This window comes from Danio rerio, chromosome 16 (assembly GCF_052040795.2).
Source record: "Danio rerio strain M-AB ecotype USA chromosome 16, GRCz13ab, whole genome shotgun sequence".
Classification (NCBI taxonomy): Eukaryota; Metazoa; Chordata; class Actinopteri; order Cypriniformes; family Danionidae; genus Danio; species Danio rerio.
The window spans coordinates 48722035-48748819 of record NC_141036.1 but is presented as its reverse complement, the minus strand read 5'-3'; the positions used below and the strand labels follow the sequence as shown (position 1 = coordinate 48748819).

Sequence of the window (26785 nt, the reverse complement as noted above, 5' to 3'; positions counted from 1 at the left end):
AAATAAGGCTTTCTCCAGAAGAAAAAAATATTATCAGACAGTAAAAATTCCCTTGCTCTGTTAAGCATCATTTGGAAACTATTTTAAAAAGAAAAAAAAAATTAAAGCCGGCTAATAATTCTGACTTCAACTGTATGTGTGTATATATATATATATATATATATATATATATATATATATATATATATATATATATATATATATATATATATATATATATATATATTAAAATTTACACAAAACATTGACATGATTCTTCCAGGTAAGACTACAAAATGATGATATTTAGAGATGGAATTGTTTCATGATAACACTCTGCATTTCATTCCATAATGTAATCCTAATGGTAATTATGCAAAAGAAACACCTTTGAAATGAGAGAAATAAATGACATTTTAACACAAGTTACAAAAAATATTTTAATTCAGTAACCATATTAATCCCTGTGCAAGTGGGTTCAGAGTAAGTTTGACCGGAGCCTTTTAAGACTCAAATATGAGAAAAATGCAATTTCATCACAGATTACATTTGACTACAGATAAACTGCAGTGTTTTATTCGCCTCTCCCTCTCTGTCCTCTCTGTTCAAACACTCCATATTTTGATTTCTTAATCGGGATACTTCCTGGCACATTTTTTGCCCTTTGTGCTTTTAAACCGAATTTGACCAGAAGTGACACAGAGCCTCTGTCATGACCTGTAGTTTTGTTCGTTTTCCTCCAGACTGAGTTTGTCACTTGATGCACAAATGAGCGGATCATTCTGCTGCTAAGAAACATGAGCCACATCTTTGTGAATGTGCAAACAGTACGAGTAAGCTGAATTTACAGTATAGATCTGCGGTTATGATCAATGACACTGCAATATAGTGCATTAAAAGACAATTTTAACCCAAATTTTGGCAAAATGGCTGCTTTTTATTAGTGTTCCAACCACATCATTTTAAAAAAAAATTTTTTTAATGAATAAATTTGATATATTTTTATCACAGGGATTTTAGAATTTCAATTTCATTATGCATTATAAAACTCAACACTCCAAACACCTGTTCATTTTCAGAAACTCCTTTTAATTTGACTAAATCATCGTTTATACATATCTCATTATTGTCATCACGCAATCCATTTCGAAAAGTTACAAAATACATTGTCCAAAAGGTATACTGTAGGAAAATATATTCTAAACAGATAGCAATGGCATGTAAAATCCCCTTCCTGTCTGTTGTTGAGCTTCAGCTGCTGTTCACAGCCACTTGTGTGACAGTAATTCTTCATTAAAGGTTTCCTCGTTCCTCACATACACACTGACAGAGGACTGACAGTGTTGTGCTTAGAGGACCTGGGTAACAAAAGTAACAGTGACTATGTTTACATAGACACCAATAATTTGATTTTAATACGATAAAGACAACACTCTGATTAAGAGTCTACCATGTAAACAACGATTTTTGATTAATTTAGTCTGATTAAGGTCACAATCGCACTAAACAGAAATTGTATTATTGCATTATTGAAGTGCAGTACAGACATGTAAACAAACACCACAATCAAACTATTACCATTGTGTAGGATTATTTTGCGACAGGATAGTCTATATACACATGACTGTTTGACACTCATCTCTGCAACTACCGAGTCAATAAAGGACCACAGACACGAGAAACGCGGAGGTTTTATTCCCATTCGGCGTGCGGTATCAAATTCCATTAAAACTACACTCTTCCAGCCGTTCATACTCGCATCCAATATCTCGTTTGTCACAGGAGGGCATGCATCCAATGTTCCTGAATGAAAGTGAAAGTCCCAAACTGCAGTTAAAGCCGAAAAATTTAAAATTAAATCCAAAATTACATAAAACCCTGAAAGAAATGTCGATAGCGCAATGGCACAATGATGTTAATCGAATTATGTGCTGTAACATGGATCATGAAAGGACCCCTCAAAAGGCAACTCAAGTAAACACTTCTTTATATTACTGTCTTATTCAGATTAAGGCAAATAATTTGGTTACAGATGTTCTTGTAAACGTAGTCAATGCGTAACAATGCGAGATGTTCTAGGTTTGTTAAATATATCATTTGTTTTTTTATATTCCATACCTGTATCTTTTATTTGTTTACCACATACATTCCTGTGCGGATTTTTGGAGGTTTTTCTCTGACATCCTGTTAAAGAAAAGAAAAAAACATCACTTAACAGCACTAATCAGTGCATTCATTTGCAGTGACATCCGATCAACAACTTTTTTTTTACGTTTATTATCATTCATGATAATAAACGTATTATGGCCCGTTTTCACTGAGTGGTACTGTACGGTATGGTTCGGTTCGGTACGCTTTTATGGCCGTTTCCACTGTCAAAAAGATACTTAAAATCTAACCGTACCGTACCACTTTTTGGGTACCCTTTGCACAGGGTACCTAGCAAAACAAAAGGGTACTAAAAGGCGGAGCCAGACGCGCAGCTGAACGCTATTGGTTTACAGAGAAACCTCACTCATGCATACACAAGCAGGAGAATGAAAACAAAGAAACTGACATTTTTAGGGTGCTTTCACACCTGCCTTATTTAGTTCGATTGAATTGCACTAGAGTTTGTTTTCCCTCGTGGTGCGGTTTGTTTGGGCGGGTAGAATGCAGCAATCATACTCAAGTGTACACCAAAAGCGGACCAAATAAGCGTACTGAGACCTGCTTGAAGAGATGGTCTCAATATGCTTTCAAACGAACCCTGGAGCGGTTTGTGTGTAGTGAGAACATGATCCGTACTAAAACAGGGCCAACCGCAAAAAGTACTGCACCTCTTGAACTAATTCAGCTGTCGTAGGCAGATGCGCTGTGCCAGGCCCGGATTGGCTAATCGGGAGCACCGGGAGAATTCACGGTGGGCCGGTCCGTTTTTTGGCCGCGAGGGCCGGTGTCCCTAGCTGCTTGCGCTCACAGCAGTCGCACTTTTTTTTATCTATTTATTTATTTGACCATAGCTTCACTCTTTTTATTCATTATTTTGTCGCATCTCCACTCTTCTTATTTATTTTCTCGCAGCCACGTTAGCAAAATGCAGCCTGCAGGTGAACTAACGTTAATGTTGAAGTAACGTTAACTATCATCATTCGACCCCAAACATTTGACCCCAAACAATAATTAATATTAATGAATAATATACCTGCTCAATGACAATCAGATGATTCACTACATTAATAAATCTGACATAACTTAATCAGAAATCTAAAAAGGTGAGAAAAGTATTAAGCCATCAACAAAAAGTAATACCGTGTCTTGCGGGTCATAGTACAATATTTTTTTTATTTTCACGCTGCAATAACGCCGTTGTGGACCAGTAGTAAACACGTTGCGTTACAGCGCCGCCGACCCGTGTTCGTATCTCACCTGGAAAATTATTATTATTGTTTTTTTATTATTGTTAAGACATATAATACTGTTAGGGCTTTTGAACATTTGAATTTCTAAAGCAGCTGTTTTCTTGAAAAAGACGTGATAGTGTCACTAGAAACTGAATTGGAAATGACCTTATTTTAATATAGTCAGTCGTGAACTGAGGTGGGCCGGTCTGGCTTGAAACTCCAGGGCTGAAAATGAGTCCCACTCCAGCCCTGCGCTGTGCATTATGGGATATGGAGGAAAATATTTGTTGACAGCGCTTTACCAACAGAGAGAGAGAGTGGAAAACATTACCTGATGGATCGTTGGTAATATTTCCGCAAGATGACCATGTCGCAGTTGAAGTGACGAGCGATGCATTAAAACACTGTTTTCCTGTGCTTCATTCTCGAAATGTATAGTTTGTCTAAAGCAGGGATACAATCAGCCAGCGCAGTCGTCCCTACAGAGTAAAAACGACATTTTGTGTCTGCCGGTTTTGTTTACTTGCGGAAGTTCATTGGCATTTTTCCGCACGTGAATTCTGACCAATCGATAAGCAGGTTATGAGAAATGTGGATTTTGTCAGATGACTGCATTTTGGTTCGTTTTAACTGGTTCGGACCAAAGCCAGCAGTGTGGTGTGAAAACGACCCAAAGACAGCAGAAAATGCAACAATGTATTATTTATTGCCCTTGGTCCGGACCAAATGAAGCGACCTACAGATGTGAAAGCACCCTTAAATACACATCCGAGACCTTACATTGTAATATTATATGCATCTTATAACAAGCCATGGTTGATCCGAGCTCAGACAAACCTTGTTGTTGTCTTGATGAACAGCCACAAATCCAAGAAGAGCAGAATCTGTTGTGTCCTGTTGTTTATGAGGCCGTCTAAAAGTGCGAGCGGTTTCACTTTCTCCAGAGAGCTTGCGATCGCTTGTGTGCACGTCTATATTTGAAAAAATTTACTTCTTGAGCTGATGATAATAACCTGCACGTGATTATTGAAGTGCTACTGACATCTGATCTTTTCAGAAACAGACGAACGTGAGAGTGAAGCGCGAAAAAACAAAGGAGGAGCCAAAAAATCAAAGGAGCAAATGATTCTTTCAGCAACCTAAACTGCTGGTGAAGATTAAAGATACAGATGAGAGGTTTGAATGACTGGGCTACTGTATATGTTGTGTGTTGATTTTGAACCCAAATGTAGACTAAATGTATGCTGTGTGTAGTTTTTCTGTAATTGTTAACATATCGGAGACTATAAGGGGCTGTATTTGTTCAAATATGTTGCATTTATTTATTTATTTTATATAATCGCAGACGTTATAGTAGGCTATTTTATCATTGATCTGCAGTTATAATCAAATCATGTTTATAGAAAAAGTTAGCAATGAACATGTATACACAAGTATTTATGTATATAAAGCATCTGTTTTGTGATAGGTGCTTCTCATATGACATGTGAACGACCTTTACTTTGAGTGAGAATGACGTCGACTAAAACTTTCTGTCGTACACCATTGGTACCCTTTAGGCAGTGGAAACGCTAGCCTAATAAAGGTGACCCGTACCGTACCGTACTGTACCAGTCAGAGGAAACAGACTATTAGTCTCTGATTTATCAGAGGTTGCCACAGAGGAATGAACCGCCAGCTATTTCAGCATGTGTTTTACGCAATGGATGCCCTTCCTGCAGCAACCCATACCGAGAAACGTTTAATAAAATTACTAATATTATTATTTCTTCATAAAATATTAAACTTACAATTTCCTTTTGTAGTATTTTGTCGTGAGTAATATTCTGATTATATATATATATATATATATATATATATATATATATATATATATATATATATATATATATTTTTTTTTTTTTTTTTATATATTTACACTAGAAAATACTGGGTTGTTTTAACCCACTGTGAGGTGATTTATTTTCTATAAAATTTAAATTACACATTTAATAACCCAACCCAACTTTTTAACACCTTTTCTTGTTACAACAACCCTGCAATTTTTATAATTTTAATATATTATTTAATATGAAATAGTGTTATATATTGCATATATGTCCAATCTTGACTTTTTTTTTTTTTTTTTTTTACAACTCGAGTTTATCTAATTTAGTCTGCCATTTTGTGTCTGTCATTGTATATGGGTCATTGAGTTCGGCCTTCTTTTGATACTCTCTTTATATACTCATTGTGAGTCATAACAACTTGTTATCACTGTAAACATCAAAGAAATGCCTCCATTCACTTAAAGGGAGAGTTCACCCAAAAGTGGAAAATTTTACTCCCCTCTTACTTATATCAAAACTTTCTTTCTTTCTTACTTTCTTTCTTACTTCTGTTAAACACAAAGTTATTTTGAAAAATGTTGGAAATCTGTAGCCACTGACTTCCACAATATTTGTATTTCCTATTTAATAGTTTTCAGCTTTTAAAGCTTCAGGACAAACTCAGGTTTGAAACTACTTGAGGGGGAGTAAAAAGTGTGTAAACAATAATTATTAGGTGAACTATCCCTTTAATTACTCTCGCTCTGATCAGCCCTCGACCGAAAGTTGCTGTATTCATCCGCTTTGCCTCAAACTGAAGGCTCGATTGAGAGCTCAGCCTCAGGTCTTTCTCTGGGTCTTTGTTCGGATGTAGGCAGGGCATTGTATTGTGCGCGGTGACGCCGTGGCTGCTGGACGGTGGAGGAGACGCAAATGGAGGCCTCAGAATCGAGTTTCCCAGGCTTCAGGTTTCTCAGTCACAGCCGCACAAAGAGGAGCCTGTGCGGGCGACGGGGACGCTGGAGCGACAGGTAACACGAGACAATTTCTCTGGGTCTGATCTGTGATTGTGGGGTCAGTGTTTTACATGGACAGAGATGGGGATGGAGAGCCTTCCTGAAAACCCCTCTGTTCCCCTTCACAATAAAGCCGCAGTTCTATAGTTAAAGGGACAGTTCACCCTAAAATTAAAATTCTGTCATCACGTACTCAAACCACCCACTTGTTGCAGACCTATTTGAGTTTCTGTCTTTTGTTGAACGCAAAAGAAGATAATTTGAAAAATGTTGGTGTAAACAGTAGCCATTGACTTCCATAGTAGGAAAAGAAAATACTGTGAAGGTTAATTTTCAACTTTCTTCAAAACATAGTTTTGGATGCACTTAAAGTAAAAAAAAGTACATTTTAAATTTTCTATTCTTAATAAGGATGATAACGCATAAAGTGAATAAATAGCTAATCAATTGTATAATGAAGAAAAAATTTAAAGGATTGTTAGCCAATCAAAATCCATCCTGCTTTAAAGAGCTCAAGCATTTAAAGCAACAGACACCATGAAAACAGCACAAACAGTAGCTAAATATTGTTTAGGTGTTTCTGTAAATAATAGTTTTCATTGCTATTATTTCATTCATTTATTCATTTTCTTTTCGGTTTAGTCCCTTTATTAATCTGGGGTCGCCACAGCGGAATGAACCTCCAACTTTTCCAGCATATGTTTACGCAGCGGATGCCATTTCAGCTGCAACCCATTACCCATGGGAGAAACGGGAGTACCCGGAGGAAACCCACGTAAACACAGGAAGAACATGCAAACTCCACATAGAAATGCCAACTGACCCGGCCAAGGCTCAAACCAGCGACCTTCTTGTTGTGAGGTGACATTGCTATCCACTGCGGCACCGCGTCGCCTCAGATCACAAAGGTAAGTTTCATAATTAATTTGTGATCGTAAATAATGTAATATAAAATGGAAGAAAAGCAGAATGTTCTCTTACCTGTCCCGATAAGTTTTTTCTTTTGAAAAATTTCCCTACCTGTTTAACAGCAAAGATTTCTGTTTTCTGAAATCATCAAAATGTCCTTGTTGCAGCTCACAGGTACCGCCCATGCTACTGTGATGGTTGGGTTTAGGGTAGGGAGAGGTGTAGGCGATTGTCAACTATGTAGCAGACCCTGTACCACCCACTATGGTACCGTCCATGCTACCGTGATGGTTGGGTTTAGGGTAGGGGAGGTGTAGGTGATTGTCAAGTACGTAGCGGACCTTGTTCCACTCACTATGGTACCGCCCATGCTACCGTGACGGGTAGGTTTAGGGTAGGGGAGGTGTAGGTGATTGTCAGCTCAAAGCGGACCTTGTACCGCCCAGTAAGGTAGCGCCCATGCTACTGTGATGGTTGGGTTTAGGGTAGGGGGAAGTGTAGGCAATTGTCAACTGCGTAGCGGATCTTGTTCCACCCATTTAGGTATCGTATCCGCCATGCTACCGTGACGGTTGGGTTTAGGGTAGGGGAATGTGTAGGCAATTGTCAACTATTTAGTGGACCTGGTCAACTACGTCATCAAGTTGCGGGCTGCATCGAGGACTGTCTCGAAATCTTCACGGAGGTGACCACACTCTGCTTGTTCCTTTACCTCCACATCGTGCATTAGAATCCTTTAACGCATGGCAAGCTGTTGAATATCCCTTACTTAAATAGACTAATATATTTTAAATAGTTTCCTTTCTAGTTTTGAACCGTTTTGACCACACTATTTAGAACATGTTAACAATGACAGACAGCAAAGAATAAACGTCGTAATAGATGTTTGTCAAGAGTCTATTTAGTTCAACTCTCTTCATTTTTTTTTAAATCTGAAGATTTAAAACAGTCAACAAAAGCAAGACAAATTGCATCAGAATGAGTTATGAATAGTATCACACCGCTTGTTTGCCGTTGGTTGTGTCAAACGTGCTCTGCGTGGAGTACATGGGGATGTCTGGACTGAAGTACATGGGTGGATTCATCTCTTCAGGTTCATTGACAAAAACCCTTCGTTTTGGACAACAGCACCAGATCACCACCTGAGAGGGGGAGGAGGAACACCATTGTCCTTTAATAGTATATATTTTTATACACAAAAAAATAAAAAATACCACATTATTTTGGCTTTTTGGACAAAGTCTAGTATTATGGGAATGTCAGTTTTATGCATGTACTTAATAAGCCATAGTATTATTTTAAGTGTTTTATCACACATCTCTTTATTTTTTATGTAAATATGGTAATCATTTAACAGCTTGTGTTGTGACAAATTATTCCATAAAGTATACTTGACTTAAACCAGCCTTTTCAAAAAAGAAAATAGTCTCAACTTCAACCACTGAAGCTTAATAAATTCAACATTTCTTTGCAACCGGTTGCTTTAAAAATTTAAGTTAACTCAACTTTTTTACAGTGCACAACCAGTGCTACAAATAGCTAGCAATGCAGTAAATGTGATGGTTTATAAAGGTTTTTTTTCCCAGCACGGGCAATTTGAATAAAACGATTTAATATTTAACAAAACATCTACATCCGGCAGCATGTATTGGAGAAAAAGCTTGTTGGCAAGTAACTAGCACTCACTGTAAAACAAAATGCTGGGTTACACACAATTCCTTCATGTTGACCCAACACAAATTGATTAAGTTAACTTAATTGTTTTTATAAATTTAAGCGGGTTAAACATGAAAAATTAAGTTGTCCCCAAAAACCCTTTTGTGTTAATTCAAGTCATTTTAAATATGTAGTTTGAACAAGCAGCAAAAAACATTTTTGAGTACTGGAAGTGAGCAAAACCTAAAGCCCCACACATTCAAGATTCAATTACTATGTCCACTCTTACCTTTAAAATAAGGTGGACATATCAAAAGGACAAACCTCTTAGAGTAGTCAACATTTGCAGTGGATCAAAATTTTTTTTTTTTTTCGAAATTGTCCTAAGACAAGAATGTGTGTTGTTGAATAGTTTTAAGGCAGCTTTATTATTATTATTATTATTATTATTATTATTATTATTATTATTATTATTATTATTATTATTATTATTATTATCATAGTATTTATTTTACCAGGAAAAAGAACATTGAGATTAAAAACCTTCTTCACTAAAGCATCCTGGCCAAGATTTAGTAGTATACAGTTCGGGTTTCACAAAAAATACAGATAACATCTTTTATCCATCAGAACACACATAAAATGACAATTAAAACTAGTCAAAACATCAAGCCAATGTTTCACATTCCAAATTATTTAAAATCTTTTTTAAAGTGTAGTGAAACTTTGAAAGTTTGTGGTGAAACTTTGTTTGCAGATTATTCCTTGCAAGAGGTGCTGCATGTTTAAATTATGCATGTCCTTTATGAAGGGTTTTGGTCCACTTCAAATGCTGACTATTATATATTTCATATAATACCAATGTACTAGCATTTATAAATATATAGTAATATAATTTGCTCAGTTTTAAGAGTTAAATAAATATATAACTTATATTTCACACAAATAACAACAGCTTTTAAAGATTTGAATCTGTTCCTTAAAGGTGCAGTAAGTGAATGCCTTCAGAAACATTTTTTGTTGTGCTGGTTGAAAGTCTCCTCAGAGTCCAATATTAATGGTTAAAGTAAATGATCTAAATGTATTTATTTGTAGGCATAGGTAAGGCATAAAACTAAAAAATGTTCATCCAATTAATATTGTCTGCCTACAATTTCCATAATTCTGATAAGTAGCTTAAACTGTCTGTCAACAAATGCAGATTTGTACAACTGCGCACCTCTTGCTCTTTTGGCAGATCACCTACTGCAACTTAAAAAAAAAAACTAAACCATATTTTAGATTTTTTTCTTTCTAAGCCCCATTTAAAAAAAAAAAAGGCAAACAGATACAGTAAAAAAACAGATTTTATTTTAAAACCCTCACTGCTGAAACAAGAAAACTGCAAGAAAACATCTAGATTTTTCTTGACATAAAACCATTTGCATATTGCCATTGTTATGTCCTCTTTTTTTAATTCACAGTGACTCCGGCTAGCAAAACCTCATCTAAACCAATCATCTGCTTTATGCTACTAGTCACATCATGCAAATAGCACCAATCAGTACTCTCAGTGAAATAATCCATAAGTCTTTAGTATATCATGCCAATACCAGTACAACTGCTGATACACAATTGAAGTCAGAATTATTAGTCCCCCTTTGTTTTTTTTCTCTTTTTTTTATATATTTCCCAAATGATGTTAAACAGAGCAAGGACATTTTTACAGTATTCCTGATAATATTTTTTCTTCAGGAGAATGTTTTATTTGTTTTATTTCGGCTAGAATAAAAGCAGTTTTTAATTTTTTAAAAACCATTTTAGGGTCAAAATTATTAGCTCCTTTAAGTTTTTTTTTTTCTCGATAGTCTACAGAACAAACCACTGTTATACAAAAACTTGCCTAATTACCCTAACCTGCATAGTTAACCTAATTAACCTAGTTAAGCCTTTAAATGTCACTTTAGGCTGTATAGAAGTGTCTTTAAATAATATTTGACTAGATATTTTTCCTGTAATCATGGCAGAGATAAAATAAATCAGTTATTAGAGATGAGTTATCAAAACTATTATGTTTAGAAATGTGTTTAAAAAAAATCTGCTCTCTGTTAAACAGAAAATAGGGAAAAATTAACAGGGGGGCTAATAATTCAGGGGGGCTAATAATTCTGACTTCAACTGTAAATGGTGCATCCCTAATCAATCCTACACCCTCGATCACTCACCAGAATGATGAGGAGGATGAGGAGGAAGAGACTGACGCCCACCAATGCTAACAGGGCAACCGCCCATCCAGGCACCAGATCAGCGATCGTGGGAGGAGAATAATACATGGGTGTGGTCTTTTGGGGTGGAGCTGTTGAAATTGGGGTGGAGCGTGTTGTAAATGGAGTGGAGCTTGTTGTTGGATTTCCAACTGTGCTGTGGACGGATGTTAAACTGGTCCTGACAGAAGTAATGGTGCTGGTGGAGGCTGCAGGGGTGGTGGTGCCGGTTGTTGATGGGGCGGTGCTGACATTTGGGACTGTAGTGATGGTGGTGCCATTGGAAGCTGTAGTAATGGTGCCAGTTGGTGTTTCTGCAGTGGTGCTGTATAATGTACTTGTGTTACTTGTTACTACGTTGGGTGTTGGGTGCACCGTGGTGGAGTTAAAGAGGGTGGATGTGGAGTGGTTGGAGTGTGTAATGTTTTCTACACCAACAGAAGTGGACATGTTGGGCGTGTGCGTGGATGGAGAGCGGCTGGTGAGGGATTCTGCATCAGGAGTGGATTTAAGGGGTGTGGTCATTAGGGGCGTGGTCGAAAGAGGCGGGTCTTTGTATGTCGTCATTGTCAGACTGCTAAAGTTCTTCTCTTCCTCAAAAGGTCCTTCAGTCGGTAGTTCATCTGCAAATGAGAACGTATGTACTTTTTAGTGGCTCATAATGATGTATTGGGCAACAGTGTTATTGAATTTTGTAACTATTTTAGGATGTGGTGAATTTATGTGATGTAATCTCGTGCATTATCATGTTTCTGTTAATTTCGATAGGGTTAGAACCATGTTTCCCAACCACACCAACAGTACATATTTTGGATGTCTCCCTTATCTGACTCATTCATTTCAGGATTTGGAGTCTCTTCTAATACCCAGCTGAGTTGATTCAGGTGTGTTTGATTAGGAAGCGGTTTAAAATGTGTATTGTTGGTGTGCGGTCAGGAACATGGTTGGGAAATACTTGGTTAACGCTAAGTCTTAAAGGAATTTCACCCAAAAATGAAACTTCCACTTCTTCTAAACCTGCTTGAGTTTCTTTCTCCTGTTGAACACAAAGGAAGACGTATTGAAGAGTGTTGGCAAAAAAACAGCCGCTATTGATAGTTTTTTAGTCACGTGATCCATGCGTAGACCTGGCAGGCATAAAAATAATGAGCTGTAATAGCAGCTGCACTGGGCTTGCCATAGAAACGCAGCCCAAACAGGTCATATTTCCACCTGTTTCAAGCTACGGATATTTGGATCACATATCAACAGAACAGAACCGAGATGTGATCACAAACTGTAAATAGTGGACACTTGCGATTCATATTCTGCACCCGCAACCATTTTTCAGTCATTTGAACCTGTCATGTCCTTGTCGGGCACGTCATAAAGTACGATCCGATCCTGGATTAACATCTATGTTGATCCTGGAACATCTTTTCTGTTTGAATATGTAATCCATACCTATTCCCTACCCTCAATTACTACTACAACTATAACTGCAAATTATTTTCAAAATCAGAGGGGAATAATAGTAGGATAACAATCATGTAGAAGTGCAAAAACCTTACCATAAGCCTAAACTTAACACAAACTGTAAACACATCACTTAATTCTGATTGGCTGATTGGAATGTTGTTTCAGGATCAACATAGATGTTATCCAGGAACACGTCCTACTTGGTAAAGTCAGTTTGGCATTCCTGTCAGAGCTCCAATTATTACATCTGTCTTTAGGATATTCTTCAGCAATTTAATCATTAGCGATGGCGTTATAGCACATAAGTGTCTACAATTATATTTGGTGTCGGTTTGTTTTACTTAGATTAATATTTGCTGGTAGGAAAAATCAGTTCCTTCCCTTCTGCTATTTATACTTTGACTTTGCGTTTTAATTTACACTTTAATTGCATTTGACCTGCAAAATTAGAATAGAAATGGTATAAAAAGTATACAAACACACTCACAGTTATAGGTACCATAGATTGTTATAGGTCAATGATGCTACCATTTGGCACAAATCCATAAATTTCTCCCTTATGACTGTTCTTTCTCTCAGGTGTGTCTCCTCGTCGGTTAGTAACGCTAAAGGCTTTAGGATACACAAGACATATCACTCTTATAGTTTTGAATAGGGAAAAGTGGAACGGTCAATATGGCGAATGAAGTCCCGCCTTCTAGTACAGGAGCAAATCAGCTATTGCTACAGACTGATGATTCTCCGGGGGAGGGGCTCAGTCCAGACTGTGGCTGCATTCAAAATCGCATACTTCCATACTATGTAGTACATAAAAAACAGTATGCGAGCCAAGTAGTATGTTCAAATTCATAGAATTCGAAAAACAGTGCCCGTATGACCTACTACTTCCAGCGAGATTCTAAAGTGTGTATCTAATGCACACTGCGCTATCCCATGATGCACTGCGAGAGAATTCATGAATGGGAGGAAGCGGCGCAATTCACACAGGTAGGTCACGTGATTATGACAAAATGGCAGATGTAGTATGTCCAAGTTCAATTCATACTACTGACATTTATACTGTAGAGAACTTACTTTTCTTATAGCCGAGACTAGTAATGCGTTTAAATTCAAATTCAGTACCTGCTGAGTAGCAGGTGGTTTCGGACGCAGTCTGTTTCTGCAGATTTTGTGCGATTTAACTGTTTAGAAATTAAACTAAGGAGACAGGTGTTGTTTAATTTTATTGGTGATCTCTAATACGAAATTCAGTCGAAAGCTTGGCAAGCAGTTTTAGAGAATTTGATGTTTCCACATTCAAACAGAACGCCAGAGCATACTGCCTGAGAAGTGTTTCAAAGATGGACACCGAGTGAAATTACTTACCTTTAAGTGACTTTGGTAACAAAAAACCTTACTGCACAGCAATTATCCGGCTTTTTGGCAAAAAAGAGAAATTATTGAGCCTGTGACTTTGGTATTGTTTGCCCACCAGGGCGGGGTTCCTTCAATGCTGTGAAGCCACATGAAATCTATCAATTTTATTTTGATGTCAATGGCTGCTTTTTTCCAACATTCTTCATTCATGCGTTCAGGAAGCATGGCTTTGAATAGTGATTGGCAGGGTGGGACATAGACTTTCAGTGCTAACAGGCTAACGTTAGCTTTTTCAAATATTTCCTATTGCGCCTTCGATGCCTTCTTTAGCTGAAATTCAAATCCCCACTTCATAAAATAGTTATTTTCTTGCAACACTAAAAAAATACTTGATTTCACACAATTCCTTCATCTTGTCTCAACACAATTCGATTTAGTTAACTTTAGAGGTGTTGCTAGACATAAAGCTGGTTATACCCCTTGGTTTTCTGCACACATGCAGAGATGCGTCAGTTTGCTTTTTGATTAAACTACATTGCTTTCACCAGCATTAGTTGGGTTGAACATGCTGTAGAATAATGTCTTCATAAGTGATTTACTTCACTTATGAAGTAAATCATATCTCAAAGCATTTACTGGGGCACTGGCAATTTTTACTTCGACACGTGCCCCGGTAAATTGTGTCTAGCTTCACCCCTGGATTTAAGTGGATTGAACATAAAACAATTAAATTGTCTTTAAAAACTTTAATAACTTTGTTGTTTCAACTCATTTTGAATAAGTAGTTTAAACAAGCCGGAAAAGTCATTTTAAGAGTGAAGACTAGATTATGTGGAACCAAAACTCAATCTCCAGTCAAGGAGCAACCCAGACTCATTCGAAAAACGTACCTCTATATACATTTCTGGAGAGCACCAAATACGTTTTTTTTACTGATCGACTGACCCACCCTCCTCCTTCCCTAAACCCAACCAATAGTGTTTTCAAAAGCACAGATTGACCAGCCCCCACCCACTTCCCTAAACCCAACAGACAAATAAAAAGCAATCCAGAAAAAGATAAACCCTCGCTTGATTTTTACCACATTTTACCACATTCTCCCCCTGTTATTTACATGTTTATTTTATTTTTTGGCTTTTGTTGTTGTCTTATCCATTTTCATGAACTGTCTCTGAAAGCCGACATACATGGCGAGCTACTGCATAAACTGTCGACATGAGTAAAAAGCCGTCCATACAGAGGTAAGCGGTCAACTAATAAGCACTAAAAGCAACAGCGTGATACCACCCTGTAGCGTGCATTTTAAAGACGAAATGCAGCCATACTTCTGGCTATAATTCACTATCTCCAGAAATATATACATGTATAGGGCTACGTTTTCAGAATGAGCCTGTGTTGTTAAAAAACAATGTGAAATCAACCATTGTTGCCAGTTTGTTTACTGTCAGTGTAGCTGAAGTCGATGTCTAGTGATGGTGAGGGAATTTGTTTGTACGCTGGCAAAAAGATGCCTCTCACAAGCTCTGGACTGACGTGCGTTGGCCCAAACAGCAGTCGAGAAGTGGCGATCACAGATCCGTTACTGCAAGAGAAGCACTCGTGAGATCAGAAAATGATTTGTTTTTATTGCATTCAGATTTAAGGTTAGGAGTTCATCAAACCTGAAGATCATCTCATCTGTTCCCAAATACATCAAATGAGTGCTGTTATATGAGAGTGCGTAAATATCATCGAACTGTAAAAAAAAAAGAAATGTAACAGGTAAAGATCAGTGTTCATTAGAATAAGACCAGGTTGCAAAAATGCTGAGTTTTCGTCTTGCTATTCGTCCAAATATCTAAAAAATTCCTCAAGAAGATTTAGATTTTTCTAGACAAGCAAAAAATATTGTTTTGTTTTCAGAAATAATGAGTCAAAATTAAGGTAAAAGAAGGAAAATAGTTGGCCAATTGGGTAAGTAAGTTAATCTTGTTTCTGGTTTAAAATTAGATTATTTTACTTACCCTATAAAGCAGATTTTTAGCTTGTTTTGAGGAAAAGACTTTTCACGTTTGACTAGGGCTGGGCGATATGGCAAAATGCAATCTCGATAATTATTTTCCATATTGAGTGATAACGATATATATTTCAATATCAGTTGTAAATGCTTCCAGATTTAAAACAGTACCCCAACAATGACTGACGCCTCAAAAATTAGTGGGTCCATTTAATGATATAATATATTTTCGGGTGATAAATTTTCGAAGACAAAAATCTCTAATATCAACACTTTTATATTCCCATTGTTGAACATTTCTGCTGTGTGATCGACTCTTAGATTAATATAGAGTAAAAAAGTCCAGAGCTTATCATTGTTATTGACATAAATGTTATTGCGATTTGATATAATATATTTTATTGGCCCTAATTTTGACATTATTTTTGAATATTAAACAATAATTTTTTACTTGTCCAGAAAATGCTTCTTAATTTAAGACATTTTTGATAATTACACAAAAAAGCAGAGTAATATATACATTTTGTACAGTGCAATATACAGTGCATCTGCAAAATATTGATAGCACTTCACTTTTTCCACATTTTTTATGTTGCAGCCTTATTCCAAAATGGATTAATTTGTTTCCTTAAAATTCTACAAACAATAGCCCATAATGACAATGTGGAAAAGATTTTTGAAATTGTTGCAAATTTATTAAAAATAAAAAGCCTGAAGAATTACATGTACATCAGTATTCACAGCCTTTGCCCAATACTTTGTTGATGCACATTTGGCAGCGATTACAGCCTTAGTCTTTTTGAATATGATGCCACAAGCTTGGCACACCTGTCTTTGGGAACTTTTGCCCTGTCCTCTTGCAGTACCTCTCAAGCTCTATCAGGTTGGATGGGAAGCAATGGTGTACAGCCATTTTTAGATCTCTCCAGAGATGTTCAATAGGATTTAGGTCTGGGCTCTGGCTGTTCCACTCAAGGACATTCTGAGTTGTTGTAAAACCACTCCATTGATGTTTTAGCATAGTGCTTTGGATCATTGTCCTGCTGGAAGATGAACCGTCACCCCAGTCTGAGGTCAAGAGCACTCTGAAGCAGGTTTTCATTCAGGATGTCTTTTTACATCTTTCCCTCTATCCTAGTCTGCCGAAAAACATCCCCACAGCATGCCTCACTGTAGAGATGGCATTACTCTGGTGATGAGCGGTGCCTGGTTTTCTCCAAACGTAACGTCTGGCATTCACTTCAAAGAGTTCAATTTTAGTCTCATCAGACCAGAGAATTTAGTTTCTTTAGGTCTGAGAGTCCTTCAGATGCCTTTTGGCAAATTCCAGGTGAGGAGTGGCTTCTGTCTGGCCACTTTACCATGCAGGCCTGATTGGTGGATTGCTGCACAGATAATTGTTCTTTTGTAAGATCATCCTCTCACCACAGAAGAATGCTGAAGCTCAGACAGAGTGACCATTAGGTTATTGTTCACCAAGGCCTTTCACCCCCAATCACTCAGATGGCCGGCCAGCACAAGGAAGAGTCCTGGTGGTTCCAAACATCTTCCACTTACGGATGATGGAGGCCACTGTGCATATTGGAACTTTCAGAGCAGCAGAAATTTTTCTGTAACCTTCCCCAGCCTTGTGCATTGAGACAATAATGTGTTAGAGGTCTACAGACAATTCCTTTGTCTTCATGCTTGGTTTGTGCTTTGACATGCACTGTCAACCCTGGGACCTTATTTAGACAGGTGTATGCCTTTTTAAATCATGTCCAATCAACTGAATTTACCACATGTGAACTCCAATTAAGCTGCTGAAACATCTCAAGAATAATCAGTGGAAATAGAATGTGCCTGAGCTCAATTTAGAGCTGCATGGCAAAGGCTGAGAATACTTCTGTACATGTAGTTTTTCAGGTTTTTTTATTTTTAATAAATTTGCAACAATTTCAAAAACTCTTTTTTCACATTGCCATTATGGGGCATTATACATCAAATGCTGAGAAAATAAATGAATTGAATCCATTTTGGAATAAGGCTGTAACATAATAAATGTGAAAAAAGTGAAGTGCTATGAATGCTGTCCAGATGCACTGTAATAACAATCTCAAATGACTGCAGTGATCACTAAAAAGATTTAGTTTTCCTGATAATTTCACTTCATTATTTAAAGTACCATTCTATTACAGCAATTTGAACTTGATTTACAATGGTAATACTTTGTTTTCTACTCAATTTACATTACATTGCACACATATTTGGCAAATATGTTTATCCAAAGTGATTTGAGTACATTGTGATCAAGATATGCATTTCACCAGTTCAATATATTACACTGATAACACTTTGAAATTATTTAAAGTACCATAGCTTATTAACATAACTTAGATTATTTATGATATCATGGTTATTTTTATGGCATACATTGTAACGTCTTGTAAATAAATGAATCTGGTATTTAAACTGCTACTGTGTCTATAGACCATTTTAAGGGGTGTAAACAATAACAATGATCCTATTGAATTTCCTGTTGTACATTTTTAATTTCCATTGCTCCGAAAATCTTGAAAGGTCCACATATCGATGAATAACATTATGACAGCTGTTTTAACGAGATATGATTGAATTGCCTCTCCTGCTTGTTGTCCAACTATTTTAGTAAATGTAATGAAATGTTCATGGGCCAATGACATGACCACATTGAAATGGTCTATACCATGATATGATGGTATAACTATGGAACTGTAATATAAACTGTAGTATTTACATGTATTTATTTAATCTATGCTTAAAAAATAAAGGTTATCAGTGAAGAATCTTTAACATCCATGAAACCTTTCCACTGTGCAACAAAAGGTTCTTTATTGAGTGCATTAGTGCCTGTCCACTTTTAACAGAGCTTGTTCCAGAAGCATTTTCTCCACTCATTTTCTCCACAGACACTTTTAAACAGTCTTTGTTAAAGTGCTGCAGGCCATGAACAAAACCGATCAGCTACAAGGTGAATCACTACATTACAAACTTCAATTCGAAGCTAAGAATTATATGAAAATCAAGGAAAACGTTGCTGAAAGAAAGAACTACAATCCCATACAACATTGCAAATGAAACAAAGGAAAATGATAAATGTGGGGTATCAAATTAAACAAAACTTATTTATAAAACTCAAAATAGGAACAAAAAAACATCCAAAGGCATTTTCTGTCATAAAAAAAACTCTCCGAATATAAACTCAAACTACCTTTTTTATGAAGAAAACTCTAACGTGACAGCGCCGTCAAAGTTAATCTCCCATTCACCCGCTCTCTGCTCCAATCAAAAACTACCTTTCAGTATTTGAGGCATGGCAGTAACATTTAAAGCCAACAGATGAAAAGACTTTTTCCGACCATATTTGCATATAGAGTTTCTAAAAAATGTTTCACACTCTAAACTGGTGTATAAAAAAATACAAAAGCTTGTTGAAATACAACTTTAACATTCATTAAGCAAGAATTACTCTGAGTTGCATAAATATACAAAGTGGCCGGTTTTAAGCACTTTGGTTTGAAACATAGATATATACATTAGAATTCACCTGGCCTATTGTTGTCTATTGGACGGAAAGCGTCAATAGCGCCGCCATCTTGGTACAGGGTAGCGCTCCTTTGAAATGAATGCGGGACCAAGGTACAGTGTTTCAACAAAAATACAAGTTTCTGGTAGCGCAGCATCTCGTTGTCAAATTTTCTTTTGCATTGTTTACTGAGTTTATTCAAAAAAACTAGCATAAGCCGAGTGTTTAGTGCGAGTTGGAGCTGCTTTGCCTTATGGTGAATGCAGTAAGTGACTGTTATCATCAATAAAGTTACCTGAATAGCATAAAAGTTCAGAACATACAAAAACAGAAAAAACTTAATCTTACCTATGAAATGTTCTGCCTTTGTGCTTTGTTTTCTTTGTTTGCTTGTTACTACACCCGTAGACAGCGCTAAAGTCCAGCATTCACGTAATAACACCGTCTTGACTAGTGCGGTTGAATGACATCTGTCCTGGGAGCACTGTACCAATGTGGCGGTGCTATTGACGCTCAGGGTCCCTATGCGATATCTAGTGTATATATCTATGGGTTTGAAATAACACAATATGGCAGCCATGATTGTTTTACTGCACTTCAGAGTATCTCATTTCGATTGCACCAATGCTCTACTCACTTCAACTTTCTGATTGGTCGTGTTATCTCTACATCGTTATGGGTAATGTAGTTTTTCTAGCCAAATTCCACTATTTAAGACAGCAGTTTAAAAAACAGGTGGAGTGTTTTGTTAACAGAATGGTTTAAGAATTGCATAGATAATCAATTAAAAGCATGTCTGCTTATTAGTTCATTTAAAACATCCGATTCCAGTATGGAGAAAGTAAATGGAGCTCTTACTTCCAAGTTTGCTCTTTGGTGAAACAAAGTTCATCAGAGTCTCTTTGAGTCTATTGCATTTGGGACTTTTATTTTTAAAAGTGTACATCAAAGTATTGTGCTGTAAATCCATTACTGCACAATAGTACATTTTTCTAGACGATCTATCATAAAATGCATGCTCATCTAAAGAATACACATACAGTTAAAGTCAAAATTATTAGCTCTAGTGGATTTCTCATTCAGATATTTCCCAAATGATGTTTAACAGAGCAAGGATTTTTTCCAAGGTTTCCATTGAACAGAAAATGGGGGAAAATATGCAGGGGGCTAATAATTCTAACTTCAACTGTATATATCACAGTATACTGTAAATACGTTGTTAATGATGTATAGAGCTGTGATTAAAAAGCTCACCAGTTGATCCAGTTCTTGTTTGAGCGTTGTGTACTCTGCTGATTGCTGGTCAGCCAGTGACTCATTATAAACACGGTTAGTGATGCGGAGGTCCATGATAACTGATGTTAAAGAGTGTGGCGTCGAGGCATCTGTGCTCTCAGTTGTGGAGTCCACCGCAGATATATTGACCGAGTTTACACCTAAATCACATTTACAATTATTGATCATAATTCAATTCAGGTTTATTTGTATACCGCTTTTTTTTATTTACAATAATTATTGTTTCAAAGCAGCTTTACAAAAGGTCTACATTACTGCATTACAGTCAAATTAAGTTACAGTTACTTAAAAAGGTTGACTTGGCTTTAATGATTGACTTTTTTGTATGCAATATAAAAATCAAATGTTTTTTTATTTTTTATTTCACTTAATGTTCACCAAAAATGTTTTATATTTTACCTTAAAGTGAACATTTTATTATGTCATGTGACTAAAAATTAAGTTTGAAGTATATTTTTTCCGCATGAAGTGAGAGATAATGATGTCCAACAAAAAAAACACACAATGACTTTTATTCTGTAGACAAAAACAATTGTTTTAAATATTATTTTCGTCTACATAAGAATGAGTATATAATGACCACATTTTAATTTAAGTTAATGACCCCTCAAAATGTTACAAATACACAATAATGAATTGGCTAGCATTGAATTATTTTAATATAGTTGTTACTTACCAATAAAGAGTAAAATCCAGCAAACAACCAAGGTGGTGGAAGCTCTTAGCATAATCTTAATCATCTTTGAAGACGAGTAATCCTTCAGAGTGTGATCTCCGCCAGCAGGTTGAATCAACAACATCCACTAATGTTCTGGAGAAAGTGCCCCTTTATCACAGTGAACAGTCTTTTTATTGTTTGAGCACCTGAGCAGGTACTGCACACACATGGGTGGAGCTCCTGCACCTCCTTTTCTTTCATGTTTGGAAAAGGAGGAATAAGGAATTCGGATGAGACCTCATTAATTTCTTCTTGAAAGAAATTTGATTTAAATGAGATCACTTTTCGGGTTTTTCCTCAGGGAAAATTCCACGTTTAATGTATAGTTTCAGAAGTGGTCTTAAAGGGGCCCTTTTATGTACCTTTATACAAGATGTCAAATAAGCATTTGATATCCCTCTGATAAATGTGAATGTGTAGCTCAAAATACCCCACAAATATTGGTTTATAACTCTTTGACACTCTTTGAATATTAAAATTGTGTCGTTTGGATGACTGTCGCTTTAAATTCAAATGAGATTGTGATGGTTTGAAAAGAGGGCAGGGCTACAAACAGCTGTGTGTCAGCGTAGCTGCAGATTTATTGTTGCTCTCCTTCACTTCACTTTTTTTCTTCCGCCACCTGATGGAAAAAAATCTGTAAAATAACGGAATGTTTTACAGTGTGTGTTAAAAACCCTTATAAAATCCGTTAACAGTGTCTCACACTGATGTGTGTTGAGTTCATATTAAAATAACCCTGACAATCTTTGACTAATTTGTGTTTTTTTTTTATTTTTGTCCAAGGTATTTTAGCAGAAGCATCATCTAACAAAGTTGATACTGAAATGATATATAAGCAATAAAGCACAATATATGAGCAATAAAAGGCTCCAGTGTTCATTTTTCAGGTATTCTTAGGTGAAAAAACTCAACATTAAACTGAAAATAGTTATAAGTGGCAACACGGTGGCTCAGTGGTTAGCACTGTCACCTCACAGCAAGAAGGTATTTAGATATAAGGATATAAGATATAAGATATAAGGAAAAATTGCAATAGGGACAAAATAAATTAGTACGAATAATTTTAAAAATGCATCCTAGAGCACATTTGCACAAAGAGTCTTTTAATAAATTAGGTATGTTAACTGTTAGTAATAGAGTGTGTTTTTTAAAACTGGAAATGGTACGTAAAATGTTTAATAATGTGGTTCCTGGTTATTTGATGAACTATTTTCAAATGGTGAGGCAACAGCATTCATACAGTACTATAGGAGTTGGGATTTTAATATTTGTTTATTTAAATTTAGAAGTTTAGTGGGGGAAAATATGTTTTTATATACAAGTGCAATCATGTGGAACAAACTACCAAAATCAATCAAGGAAATAAAAGATTTAAGGTTGTTCAAAAAAGCTATCAAAAGATGGTTGTTTGATAAGGATAATTAGTTTGCATGGTGGACGAGGATGTTTTAATTTATATGTTACTTGAGTGTGAATAGGGTTGCGGCTGGAAGGCCATTAGCTGTGTGGAACATGTGCTGGATAGGTTGACTGTTCGTACCGCTGTGGCGACTGTTTGTTTTATGCATCATTGGTATATTGAAGCCATACATTGTTTTTATTTAACAGAGGACCACAATGGAAATAAGCCCAGGGCTTTATTGTGTTTTTATCCTCGACAGTTTTTTTTTTTTTAACAAAGTGTATGGAATACTTTTTGTACAGTTTGTCTAAAATCTGTCAAATAAAATTCAATTCAAATTCAATTCAAGGTCACTGGTTCGAGTCCCGGCTGGGCCAGTTGGCATTTCGTGTGAAGTTTGCATGTTCTCCCACGGGTGCTCCAGTTTCCCCCAAAGTCCAAAGACATGCGGTACAGGTGAATTGGGTGAACTAAATTGGCCATAGTGTGTGTGTGAATGAGTGTGTATGAATTTTTCCAAGTACTGTGTTGCAGCTGGAAGGGCATCCGCTGTGTAAAACGTATGCTGCATACTGTAAGTAGGTGGTTCATTCCGCTGTGGTGACCCCAGAATTATAAAAGAACTAAGCCGAAAAAAAAAATGAATGAATGAATGAGATGGTATACGGCCACATTTTCTGTTACAAGTCCTATTTTATAATAATTCAGTGCACTACAGTCAGTTATTCTGTGGTGACCACACCTAAAGACGTTATTACCTTGTTAAACAGATTTTAAAAGATATGTGCATATATGTCTCATATTGGGCATCACGGTGGCCCAGAGGGTAGCACGATCACCTCATAACAAGAAGGTTCCTGGTTCGAGCCTCAGCTGGGTCAGTTGGCATTTCTGTGTAGAGTTTGCATGTTCTCCCCGTATTGGTGTGGGTTTCCTTTACAAGTCGAAAGACATGGGGTACAGGTGAATTGGGTGAGCTAAACTTGTCCGTAGTGTATATGTGTGAATTAGTGTGTATGGGTGTTTCCCAGGGATGGGTTGCAGCTGAAAGGGCATCTATAAAGCATATGCTGGATAAGTTGGCGGTTCATTCCGCTGTGGCGAGCCTAAATTAATAAACGGACTAAGCTGAAAAGATGATGAATGAATGTCTCATAGTTATGTCAACACTTTCTATGGCTTTCTATACAATGAGATGTTTGATCAAATGTACAGTATTTATGTATATTATTTACATATGGTGTTGTTTTTAAATATTATCATTAAATTGATAGAAAATGTTTCAAAATATCAATATTTTTTTATGTATTTGTGGATAAATTATTAGTGATTTGTTCGTTATCATCTAACCAGAAATAGCTCATGTCACCTTTGCTGAAATGCATCTATGTGATGACATCACTCATGACATCAGCAGTGACATTATCCTGCAGAGTCTGTGTGTGTGTGTGTGTTTAGTGTGTGTTTTTCTGTTACTACATTTCTCTCTCCCTGCCCATTTTAACAGCCTTAATCACATCTGTCAGTCCTTTATAAGCATCCACTATATATAAATAAGACTTTAAAAGGGTCTTTCATTTCTTTACCAATGTACATTAGTCTTAAATCACTACTGTGGCATGTTTATGCAACGTGGTTCAACCAAATCATCTGTATTCATATAAATATTTTGAATCGCTTGATGTTATTCCTTAAGGTCAGAGTCTATGTCTATTCTCAAGTCACGGATGTTTTGTTCACTTGAGGTTTGAGTGTTTGTCTTGTCTGAATTTCGAGTTGTTAAACGGGTCATTTGGTTTTTCCACAGGGCTTCGGTGAAGAGCTTTATGCCAACCTGATGGGAGGAAGGATGAAGTTTTACCACACACAGCCTGAAACTGGACTGAATTTACACTCTTGAATGCCTTGTAAAGGGATAGTTCACGCAAAAATGAAAATGTGCAGTTATTTAAATCACCCTCAGATCATCTTTTTTCTTCAGTACAGCATTAAAGAAGAAATAATTCTTGGTGGTTTAAAAAACACATGTCAACAGTATACCAGCACTTTAGGGGTTAAAAATATACAGGAAAAACAAAAATAACACCCATCGCTCCTGACTGAGGCCCTCTAAAGCAAAATGATTAATCTGTGCAATATGCAGACAATTATTTACAACATTATTTTAAGCCTGACAAAACAGTTGTGATTGTTTGTAGCAAGAGCTTCTTTAAAGGAATAGTTCACACAAAATTACAACTACCCCATCAATACATTCTTGAGGTACATGACTTTCTAATGTCAGATGAACACATTTTATCACTGCTCTTTCAGGTTGTGTAATGGTGTTAGAAGTGCATAAATCTATTATAAAAACCAACCCAATCGCTGGAATTTAGTGACTTGACTTTATAATTTAAAAATGAGATATATTGAACTAGAAAAAAAAATCTATATAGTCTAATTCTAGAAAAAAAAATTAAGGGGCACCTATGATGAAAATCAACTTTTGTAAACTGTTTGAACTGTGGAACTGTGTATGTGTGTCTACAGTCATATTAGAGTGACAGTAACACAACAAATATCTTTTTTAAAATTTCCTGACAATGAAAATAGGACCCAAATCTCAGTGAATTTCAGGCCCACCACAGCGTGACGTAAGACTGCGGTTTTTCCCACCCACTGAATTGATTGACAGGCACCATTGTGGACATATACACTTGTCCACAGAACATTTTTGGCAAATAAACTAGCATTAAAATATTTGTTCCAACTCCCTGTGATTTTTCAAAAGAGCATGTTTGTAATGAAGACAGTAACATCGCCATGTAATTCTTTACTGCTATAATCACCATGGCCGCATAGTAAATGCTGATGTGTGTTTGTGTGTGTGTGTGTGTGTGTGTGCTGTCAAAAAAATTTGTGTGAGACTCATCGTTTCAGAAAGGCTTGAATAAACTCCACCATAAATACAGGAAATAAACTTATTTGGTATTTTTGACTAATGAGCTGCATTTCAGCTTTATTGTGCTAAATTGTGTGAATGAGTGTGTATACAGTAGATGTTTCCCAGGGTTGGGTTGCAGCTGAAAGGGCATCAGCTGTATAAAACATATGCTGGATAAGTTGGCGGTTCATTCCGCTGTGGCAACCCCAGATTAATAAAGGGACTAAGCCAAAAAGAAAATGAATAAATGCACGTCATATATTGTTCATGCATGTCATATATTGTTTGTTGTACAAGATGTAGGTTATATTTATTGCTTTATTAATCAATTTTGTACTATATATACATATATATATATATATATATATATATATATATATATATATATATATATATATACATATATATATATATATATATATATATATATATATATATATATATATATATATATATATATACTGTTATTTTCTCTTTGTTTAGCTGTCAAAAAATCTGATGAATAAATCTTAAAAAAGACTAATTGAAATATTTTTGTCTCAAAAACACATCATTTTGCTTCATGAGACGTCTTGGATTTTGTTCACCTGGATAAAGGACGTCATAGACCAAAGATGGGTTTATGGTTAGTAAATTACAAGATAATTTCAACCCGGTCCCACAAGGAAAGTAACTATTTTATGTATGTCAGAAAAGTTGTTCATTCTTATGAATTTATATGATTTAATTCACATGAAAATGGATTAATTTTAAAGGGAGGCATGTCCCCAAACCCCACCCCTCATCGAAGGATGAGAATATCAAACTAAAATATATGAATGAAATGTACAAATTTAACAAATTTATTCATTCTTTTTCCTTCCGCTTAGTCTCTATTTCAGAAGTCACCACAGCGAAATGAACCGCCAACTATTCCAGCATATGTTTTACACAGCGGATGCTCTTCCCAGTACTGGTAAACACAAACACACACACACACACACATACACACACTACGGCCAATTTATTCATCTATATATTCATCTATATATTCATCTATAGCGCATGTCTTTGGACTGTGTGGGGGAACCGGAAGACCTGAGGAAACCCACG

The 26785-nt window shown here is 36.2% G+C and overlaps 2 protein-coding genes and 1 long non-coding RNA gene across 8 annotated transcripts in view; 1 reads left to right on the top strand and 2 right to left on the bottom strand.

Annotated features, from left to right (window-relative positions):
• dpy19l1l (dpy-19-like 1, like (H. sapiens)) overlaps positions 1-26785 on the bottom strand; it is a 754017-nt gene that overhangs the window by 418089 nt on the left and 309143 nt on the right. The window lies entirely within an intron of this gene.
• Positions 1048-21469, bottom strand: LOC101886004 (uncharacterized). 4 transcript variants are annotated; one of them, XM_087287792.1, is made up of 8 exons: positions 21321-21469; positions 20603-20784; positions 15470-15543; positions 15230-15390; positions 10956-11617; positions 8097-8237; positions 2098-2163; positions 1048-1782 (listed from the first exon to the last, which is right to left on the bottom strand). In XM_087287792.1, exons 1-7 carry the CDS (start codon positions 21442-21444, stop codon positions 2107-2109), a joined length of 1401 nt encoding a protein of 466 aa, XP_087143918.1. In that variant the 5' UTR covers positions 21445-21469; the 3' UTR covers positions 1048-1782; positions 2098-2106. The 4 variants fall into 4 exon arrangements, with proteins under 4 accessions (XP_087143918.1, XP_087143917.1, XP_087143920.1 ...); XM_087287791.1 differs by having other exon boundaries at positions 1048-1337; XM_087287794.1 differs by having other exon boundaries at positions 15251-15390.
• Positions 3408-25759, top strand: LOC147833470 (uncharacterized). Of its 2 annotated transcripts, XR_015511983.1 has the most exons (4): positions 3408-4538; positions 6045-6201; positions 6829-7094; positions 24575-25753. It is a non-coding gene; the product is annotated as an uncharacterized LOC147833470 (long non-coding RNA). The 2 variants fall into 2 exon arrangements; XR_015511982.1 differs by lacking the exon at positions 3408-4538 and having other exon boundaries at positions 6014-6201; positions 24575-25759.